General features: G+C 42.5%; 1 protein-coding gene across 1 annotated transcript; it reads left to right on the top strand.

Moving 5' to 3' along the window:
• Positions 1–1,177: 1,177 nt before the first annotated feature.
• On the top strand, positions 1,178–4,714 carry SLC26A1 (solute carrier family 26 member 1). Its single transcript, XM_010168525.2, has 2 exons — positions 1,178–1,822; positions 3,194–4,714. Exons 1-2 carry the CDS (start codon positions 1,202–1,204, stop codon positions 4,712–4,714), a joined length of 2,142 nt encoding a protein of 713 aa, XP_010166827.1. The 5' UTR covers positions 1,178–1,201.
• The last annotated feature ends 5,290 nt before the right edge of the window (positions 4,715–10,004 follow it).

Below are 10,004 nucleotides of genomic sequence, written 5' to 3'. Positions count from 1 at the left end.
ACATGCAGGAGAACCACAGGAAACACCAAGTTTGTTCTGCTGCCCACAGAATTATTTGTTATATCTTATTCCCTGGGGAGCAAAGTGAGGGTAACTATAGGTTTAAATGCAAAAATACTAACCTGGTGGACAGCAGGATGACCATGAGCCAGCAGTGTGTCCTTGTGGCCAGGAAGGCCAATGGCATCCTGGGGTGCATTAGAAGGTCTGGGCCCCGCAGTTCAAAAGGGACAGGGAACTGCTTGAGAGAGTCCAGCACAGAGCCACCAAAATTATCAAGGGAGTGGAACATCTCCCTTCTGAGGAAAGGCTGAGGGAGCTGGGTCTCTTTAGCTTGGAGGAGACTGAGGGGTGACCTCATTAATGTTTACAAATATGTTAAGGGTGAGTGTCAACGAGGATGGAGCCAGGCTCTTCTCAGTGACAACCAATGGTAGGACAAGGGTCAATGGGTGTGAGCTGGAACACAGGAGGTTCCACTTAAACTCCAGAAGAAACTTCTTTACAGTGAGGGTGACAGAGCACTGGAACAGGCTGCCCAGGGAGGTTGTGGAGTCTCCTCCTTTGGAGACATTCAAGACCCGCCTGGACGCCTTCCTGTGTGATCTCATTTAGGTTCCTGCTCTGGCAGGGGGATTGGACTAGATGATCTTTTGAGGTCCCTTCCAATCCCTGACATTCTGTGATTCTGTGATTCTGTTACACATTCCATCACTGTGCACGGTCCATATGTTGCCAAACTGGTATTTGTGAGGAGATGCTTATTAATTAATGGAAGCTGCACATCAAAACAATCTACAAATCAACAGGTTCATGTTATGTAGCAGCTTCTAAAAGTCCATCAACAGTTTGCACACAAATTTTTGCATAAGACTAAACTGTCACTCTCCAGAGAACTCTGCTTTACAGGTTCTACTAGCAACATTTTTCTCCTGTGCATTGAGGAGAGCTGCAGTGACAGATCATTATAACATGCAAGTTCTACATCAATGACTATAGGTGCACTATTTATTTCTTAATATTATGCATCACTGGAGCCCTGTGGTGTTGTTCTTGTTGAGATGATGCTTCCTTAAAAGCCCAGTCAGGTGACAAACTTTCAGCATTACATATCTGTGCTAAAAAAAATTTCATGAATTGCAACCTAACCGCCATTTTCTTCACATTGCAGGAACACATACATGAAGTAAAAATTGGGAGTATGGAAAGATCACTTGAGGCTACTAGGATGGAAAGCAGCACCTCTTCCTGCTTTCTCATGGAAAGAAAGACTCGTGTCAAGATTAATAGGAAAGAAGTCATGCTAGCTAAGCTGAGGCGGAGTTGCTCCTGCACCCCAAAGAAGCTGAAATACTTTGTCATGGACTTCTTTCCTGTTTTACGATGGCTTCCCAAGTACCAGTGCAGAGAGTATATTTGGGGGGACATTATGTCTGGGTTAGTGATTGGGATCATTCTGGTGCCCCAAGCAATCGCATACTCACTGCTGGCAGGTCTGAAGCCCATTTATAGTCTTTACACATCATTCTTTGCCAACATCATCTATTTCTTAATGGGCACATCCCGTCATGTCTCAGTTGGCATCTTCAGCTTGATAAGCTTGATGGTAGGACAAGTTGTGGACCGAGAACTTCTCTTGGCTGGGTTTGACTTGAATGATGATGCCCCACCAGCCTTGGGCGATGGCTCTCTGCAGAATGACAGCCAGTCCAACACAACTGCCTTCAACCTCACAATTGCAGGGATGAATGCTGAGTGTGGGAAAGAATGCTATGCTATTGGCATTGCTACGGCATTGACATTTGTGGCTGGAGTGTACCAGGTAAGTGGTTGCTGACATCCAGAGGCAAGGTATGAAGTTTCTAAAGCTTCTTTGCATGACCTAAGCTTTGGTTTGACTCTCTTTCAATGAGAGACACAGCATCAGTTCACTTGAATGACCTTGGACTGTTTTCTCCAGGAAGCCTAACTGCAGGCAACTCAGATAAAGCATGAGGTAGGCAGTTTTCTTAGCTACTAGCAAGCACAGGTAAACAAGAGCCTTCTGCAGGACAATTAACACTGTTTTGATACTTCACTGCCTCTTGGCCTTGCTGCTTTCATGGGACCATGAATCCAATACAGATCTTACCATGTAGGAAATTCTTAGGTAGCTGTGTACTTCAACAATGAAGAAATAATTCTGTTTCCCTAGATACTTTAATAAAGGTGCAGGGCCACTCACCTACGTCTACAGAAGTCCAGAATGTGCTGCTCAGTGTTTTGTTAGTGGGTACTACGTTCTACCAAACTGCATCCCAGAGATAATTCAGAAGGAGAAAGGACAAGAGGGGAAATGGATTGACTACTTTCAGAGCTGGACTCTTTGAGATTTACGAATGTGCTGCCCATCACAAGGATATCAAGAGAACACAGAAGGAAGCACAATGAATGTGCTTACCTATTAATTGTGTGTGTATATATATATATATATATGAATTAAGAAAGAGCTCGCTATCTTCCTGTTTACTTAGAAATTTCAGGTCAAATTTATGAATAACAAAATGCTTTTGTGAAGCCGTATTTTCCAAAGCCATCAAAGGAAGAAGAAGCAACTAGATAATGACAGTATCCTGGGATCTGTGAAAGTTTGTGAGCTCTTCAGCCACTTCTGACCTTAGAGATGCCACAAAGGTTGTCTGTGCTCCACTTTCCCTTCTGTTCACAAGGCTAAAATTAAAAGCTGTTTAATATACAGAGCCACTAAAGTAGAGAGCTTAGCTGTTGTCATTCAAGTTCTGTTTACAAAGCAATGGCCATAAGTTTTAACTTTATTCAGTTTCAGGCATGAAAAAAGAAAATTGGCTTTGGTGTAACAGATGCACTTTTGGATCCACTGCTTTTTTGCATGGGAAATAAAATTCAGACAAGCCACTTCAGTGGAGTCAATTCAGACCAATGCTGGAGTTAGAGAGTTTTACTGACCCTGTCTCAAACTCCACATTCACCTCTTGGCTTTGTAGTATCCCATAACAGTAAAAAGAATTTTAAGAGCAGACTGGAAACATCAAAGGCTAATTCCTGTTTTAAGATTCAAATAGCCAAACCCTATCTCTCTCCAGCAAGTTCCCTCCCATCTGTACTTAATTATTTGCTGTACCATTTAAGGCTAATCTTTTTTTTTTTTTTCCTTTTTTTTCCTGTGTCTCCTCAGGTTCTAATGGGACTCTTCCATCTGGGTTTTGTGTCTATGTACCTATCTGAGTCTATACTAGATGGCTTTGCAACTGGTGCTTCCTTAACCATTTTAACAGCTCAAGTGAAGTACTTGATTGGAATAAAAATCCCTCGTAGTCAAGGGCATGGAATGCTTGTTATTACCTGGATTAACATTTTCCAGAACATTTCTCAGGCTAACCTTTGTGATGTCATCACAAGTGCCATTTGTATTGTGGTGCTGGTCACTGCTAAGGAAGTGGGAGATCGGTACAAGCATAAGCTGAAATTTCCGCTTCCCACAGAGCTGGTAGTTATTGTTGTGGCAACACTGGTGTCACACTATGGGAATTTAAATGAACTGTACGCATCCAGTGTTTCAGGAGCTATTCCAACAGGATTTATTCCCCCCAAGGTACCACATTTCAACTTAATGCTCCGAGTCGCTGTAGATGCTTTGCCTCTTGCCATAGTCAGCTTTGTCTTCACTGTATCCCTTTCTGAAATGTGTGCAAAGAAATATGCTTACACCATCCGAGCCAACCAGGAAATGTTTGCAGTGGGGTTCTGCAACATCATTCCTTCTTTCTTCCACTCTTTTGCAACCAGTGCAGCTCTGGCAAAAACACTTGTCAAAACATCTACAGGCTGCCAGACTCAAGTCTCTGGAGTAATTAGTGCAATGGTGGTTTTGCTAGTGCTGCTCTTCTTGGCACCTCTCTTCTACTCCTTGCAGAAGTGTGTCCTGGCTTGTATCATCATTGTCAGCCTCCGAGGAGCCCTGAGGAAGTTCCGAGATGTGCCAGCACGGTACCATGTGAATAAGGTGGACACACTTATCTGGGTTGTTACCATGTCTGCCTCTGCTTTGATCAGTACAGAAGTAGGGCTGTTGGTTGGCATTGTTTTCTCCATGTTATGCATCATTGTTCGGACACAGCGGCCACGGACAGCCCTGCTTGGTCAGATCCAAGACACCAGTTTTTATGAGGATGACTTAGAATATGAAAATCTCTCTTCTGTTCCAAAGGTCAAAATATTCCGTTTTGAGGCCCCACTTTACTATGCAAATAGAAACTACTTCCTAAAGTCTCTGTACAGATTGACTAACTTAGATCCTAACCTAGAAGCTGCTAGAAGGAAGAAATATCAGAAGATGGAAAAGCAGCATCTGAAAAAGGGAGATCACACAACTGCCAATGGCCTGGGCATCGGAGAAACCACTCTGCAACTAGTTCCTAAGCAAATTGATTTCCAAGCCCTTGTTGTAGATTGCTCTTCCATCTCATTTTTGGACACCACTGGAGTTAATACTCTAAAGGAAATCCTTAAAGACTACAAGGACTTAAACATTTCTGTTCTCCTGGCTTGCTGCAATCCCTCAGTGATAGACTCTCTGAAAAGAGGAGGTTATTTTGGGAAAGATTTTGGAAGTATGCAGGAAATGCTGTTCTACAGTATACACAATGCTGTGCAGTTTGCAAAAGAGCAAAAGCTTCCAGCAGACTGCTCAGTTTAATCCTGTGTCTTCCCTGACGATTCATTACAAAAGTGACAGATGAGGAGGGGCATTTTGCAATAATTAAATTGTCAGACAAACTGTTGGCCTTTCTCCCCTGAAGAGCTCTGCCATTTGTCAAATGCCACATCAGGCATCGGGGATCCAGTGCAGAACCAGGATGGAACAGGTTGGATTATTACCTGCACCTTCATTTTAAAATGCAGGTGATGTGCAATAGAACAGTTTGGGATTGACTTCCCCCTTGTGCCATGATCATGTGTGAGCCAACACATACATTATGAGACTGCTGTGCTGGAAGGGAAGCCCAGTGTCAGCTGACTCTCCCAGTGGTTTAATAGCTGGTTTGTGTTAAGAAGGATAAGCCATCTCCATAAAAATGGAATGGATCTAGCATCTTGGACACATAATGGTTTCAATTCTGGCTTGCAAGGCCCTGCCACTTCCATCATTCCAGATGTGCTCCCAAACATCTCCCACTGTTTGTGTGCAAAGAAAATGTATAAAATATTGTGAAATGTAGCAAGTCTCTCCACCTTGATTACACAGGCTTAATGACAAAACCTGACACAGGAGATGAAACCATGATCCATCATAGGTTTCTCTCAACCCATCATTTCCAAAAAGTACTGCCGGAATGACCTGTGCTACTGGCTTCAATCTGTGGTAATCAGTTACTGAATGTTTTGGTACCCTTCATGATGCTGGAAGAAAAATGACTGATGGACAATTTTGTAACTAGTAAGGGGATAAACAGGATTAAGAAAAATGGATGGCTTTAACTGGCAGTCACACAGTTACCTAGGTAGTTGTACCATCCTGTAAAAATAAGTTGCCTCTAGTAGGCATATGCAACTCCAATTCAGGGACACTTGAGGACCATCAAACATAAAATGTCAGAACTGTGACTCAGCACAGCATGTTCTTCCTACAATTGCCTTCCTGAGTGCAAAGAGAAACAGAAGAAAAGAGGGTAGGGTGTGAAGGTAAATCTGTGGTCTGCCTAGAAGGGGAGTGATTGGTCAGTCAGAACTGCCTGCAATGCTAATCAAGCTTTACAGTAGCATACCTGGGCCAAGTAAAGGGAGCAACACTCCCTAAGTAGTGTATCCGCATACGCTGGAAAAATTCCACCGCTGTTTGTACATACTACAGATTTTTGGGGATTTTTTTTTATTCTATTATATTATTCTTTGATTTGATGTCCACTAAACCATGTTTTCGAGGGCTGGGCTAGTTTCTATAATAATTTGCATTAACTGCTGTTCATTCTGCTTTGTGTCAAATTATATTCCCAGAGTCCGTTGTATGCTTATATATGTACATCCTTTCTTTACAAATAAACGCAGATTTAGGCTTTGATTGTAACACAGTTAGAACTGAGTGTTCTGGCCCCTGACATTGGCAGGATACTCTCTCTCATACTCAAGCTTATAATTACCTGCACGAAAGGTAGGACAGCTGCCCTATCTTTCTCCCCTTATTAATGGCTAGTTCACACACAGCAGCAAGCACAGAAAGAAATTCTATCCCAGCTGTGCCTCTTACAATTAGCAGCCTCTAGAAATAGGGTCCATGTATGCAGAAGCCATTTCTTTGCTGTGCCATTAAAAAAATAATAAAAATCCGGTCAACACATCATGTGACTTATTTCACCTTTTCAGGTCACTCAATGAAAGAACACTCAGACACACAGGTGCCCCAGAGCCTGTCTGGCTCTCAAGAACAACTATTTTGTTAAAGGAAAAGCAGTGCATGCCCAAAAGACAAAATAAAAAAAGTCTTCACAATATTAGGTAAGTGATTCAATGCTGACATTTTCATGCACTCATTATAAAAAAGTGTTACCAGCTGCGTACTGTTAGTATTGCTGGAGTAGTAAAATCTGACAGAAATGTCTGCCAAGAGATTAAAGGATTGACTACTGGCAGCATTTTCCTGCCATAAAACAATTTAATTGCATTACTCTTTAAATTGCTGACTTGGTATGACTAGCTTATCATAAAAGCAAATGGGCAGAGCCCAAGGACAAAGTACTGCTTTGTGTCTGCTTCTGTTTGTAACCATTCTTTGATCAGGGAATATCTCTCCTAAGGTCCTGCCAGGGCCTAGCATGAGGAAGTGGGTTTACAGGAGTTACTGACACACAACATCAATACAGACACTCTTAAGTTGCTGTGCCAATGCAAGCTGTTGTTGGAAGTCAAATAAAGTTGCTTCAGTACACAAGAACACACAACCTAGCAATCTAGACATCTTTTATCTTTACGGGTCAAGATACCAGCCTAGAACATAGAGGAAAAAATGCAAAAATATCCTTAATTCTAGACAAATCTCATCTTAAAGGAGGGGGTAAAAAAAAGAAAAGATATTCCAACGGAAAGTATATCCTTGCAACATTCTTTGGAGAAAAATGAAGAGAGGCTGCCCTTCTCTTATCCAGCAGGCTGAGAAATTAAGAGTCAGAAGTCTCCTTTTCATTATATTTATTGTAAGAATGGCACCAAAGGATAACTAAGCAAAGAAACATGGCTAGGCATAAGAAGGGAGGGCTAGCTTTAGGACTTTTACTAGGAAGAAAGCATTGATCAGAAGAAATGATAAGAACAATTTTCTGTTTCAGTTTCACTGGCAGAGCTGGCTCACAATCAAGTTGTGTAGGATAATGTCAAATTCAGTGCTATCATGTAGGGATGCTGGGAGACTGTAAATTATTTCTAAGGAGTATGTAAAAGGTAACTAAAAAGCAAGCCTTTTTCTGGCATCTTTATGTTTGCTCTACTGTATTATACTAAGATTAAGGGTATGAAGACCAAGAATGTTAAAAACTGCTGATTCTCTTCTCTCCTATTCTACCAGGAATTGGGTAGCATGACTTGGAGAGGAACTGGGATGGGCTTGTAATTACAACTAGGTTAATACTAATGTTGAAATAAAATCATTATATGCCTTTTAGGAAATGTTATATCCATCATGTAGATTGACTAAATTTTTGTTCACTGTGGTGCCTTGTATAAATCATGTATCCAACAAACTTTAGTACTGCTACATAAGACTAGGAAAGCATTCTTAACTTGTGGACTGTGCAGGTCCCATGGAGCTGGGCAAAGAGTTGGGAATCTTCACCTCAAACCCTTCTGCTGACTAGTGCAGCATGGCCAGAATGTGTGGTCTAGGTGTCTGGCTGTATTTATTGGCACTGGTAACTAACAACCTGGGAACTGTTCAGTCCATGAAAGACACCTTGGGTTGCCCTGTAACCATGAAAATTCCTGTGTCACATGACGTAGAGACAAATGTGTGTTTTGGTTGGAAAATAAAACTCGCAGCTATTTGAAAACAATTTGCCTTGTGGTATCCTTTCACAAGTGGTAAAATAACAGGATAACGTGGAATAACGAAAAAGCTAACAAGTGGTTTTGCTGTCCTAGAAAAGGGTTAAAATACAGGATTGTACTCGGCATTGGGGGATTAGAAGACATAATGAGAGAGCATTACAGAAGTCAGAAAGAGAATCACACAGAATCACAGAATCACAGAATGCTGGGGATTGGAAGGGACCTCAAAAGATCATCTAGTCCAATCCCCCTGCTGGAGCAGGAACCTACATGAGATCACACAGGAAGGTGTCCAGGCGGGTCTTGAATGTCTCCAGAGAAGGAGATTCCACAACCTCCCTGGGCAGCCTGTTCCAGTGCTCTGTCACCCTCACCGTAAAGTAGTTTTTTCTCAAGTTTAAGCGGAACATCCTGTGTTCCAGCTCACACCCATTGACCCTTGTCCTACCATTGGACATCACTGAGAAGAGCCTGGCTCCATCCTCATGACATTTGCCCTTAACATATTTATAAACATTAATTAGGTCTCCCCTCAGTCTCCTCAGAAAGAGAAGGTGTCAGTCTTCTATGTAAGCACATCTGCTTCTTGGAGGAACATTTATGGCACCTTTTTACAGATGGCACAACTGTGAGAAAAAGCAATACCTGTATATGTTAGCCTTCCACAGTAGTGGTGTCTCCTGGTCCTCTGTTTTCTCTAAGTGCTCTTCTTCAGTCAAGTACCTATCATCACTTTCCAAGAAGTCTTCTCTACTCATCAACACCATGACACAACACAGTTTTGCTGTTAACAGGGTTCTCACTCAAAACTTCTTTACGTCATTCTGGAAACCACTGGTTCAGGAAGAGAATTGCACATGCACAGAATTCAGCATCAGCACTGAACTCAAACTTGCATTCTTGCGCCTGTTGCTTCTTGCAATCCCAGTGTTTGCCTGCAGGCTCCATGCTTTCTCCCTTTCCAAACCATTGCTGCTGCTCAGTTCACTGGTTGTCCTTCCACAACTTAAACATATTCCTGTCCTTGACAAATGCATATTTTTGCAAAATGAACAGTTTTAGCTTGGTTCTAAACACTGAAGTGTCTAATTTCTACATGTCAAAGCTGGGTTAAATAATTGAGGCTGGTGGGTTAGAACACTGTCTTTGAGGCACTACAGCTCTCTTGCTTGACTGCTAAGTTTCCATGCTCCTAGAATTTTGATTGTGTCAAGGAGGTCCCACTTTGAAGGACTTGGTGCCTCACTCCCAACAAAGGCTGAGCAGAATCTACAACATATACATTCCTTTCCCTCAATCATCTGCAAAGCACAGTCCAAGAGGAGCTAGAAGCGCTGGCCCAATCCCAGAGATACTACATCATCGGCGTAACTGAAACCTGGTGGGATGAGTCCTGTGACTGGTGTGCCATGACGGGTGGCTCAGGATGGGCTCAGGAATCCCCAGAGCCCTGGGCTAGAGAACCATGACTGTGAGAATTATAAAATCCCTACCAACTCCAAACTTGTATGGGATTTGCTTCTCCTGCTGGATCCCTATAAGTCAAAGGGGCCTGATGGGATCCATCCAGGGGTACTTAAAGAGCTGGCAGATGTCATAGCAAGACCTCTCTCAGTCATCTTTCAATGCTCTTGGGAATCTGGAGAGGTCCCAGTTGACTGGAAACTGCCAAATGTTGTCTCAATCTTCAAGAAGGGCAACAGGGATGCCCCTGGCAACTACAAGCCTGTAAGTCTCACTTCTGTCTCTGGCAAAATTATGGAGAAGATTATTCTGGGAGTTACTAAGGAAAGTCCTGCTTGACAAACCTAATCTCTTTCTATGATAAGGTTACCCACCTAGTTGACCAAGGGAAGCCAGTTGATGCAATCTTTTTGGACTTCAGTGAAGCCTTCGATACCATCTCTCACCGTATGCTCCTGGACAAGATGTCCAGCGTACAGCTGAATAAA

Source organism: Antrostomus carolinensis, unplaced genomic scaffold, assembly GCF_000700745.2.
Source record: "Antrostomus carolinensis isolate BGI_N321 unplaced genomic scaffold, ASM70074v2 scaffold18275, whole genome shotgun sequence".
Classification (NCBI taxonomy): Eukaryota; Metazoa; Chordata; class Aves; order Caprimulgiformes; family Caprimulgidae; genus Antrostomus; species Antrostomus carolinensis.
The sequence above is the reverse complement of the archived record's forward strand: the minus strand, read 5'-3'. Positions and strand labels throughout refer to the sequence as shown.

Coding starts and splice junctions, on each gene's coding strand:
- SLC26A1 (XM_010168525.2), top strand. CDS start 1,202: ATGGAAAGATCACTTGAGGCTACTAGGATGGAAAGCAGCACCTCTTCC. Junction 1,823..3,193: donor TTGTGGCTGGAGTGTACCAG/GTAAGTGGTTGC, acceptor GTGTCTCCTCAG/GTTCTAATGGGACTCTTCCA.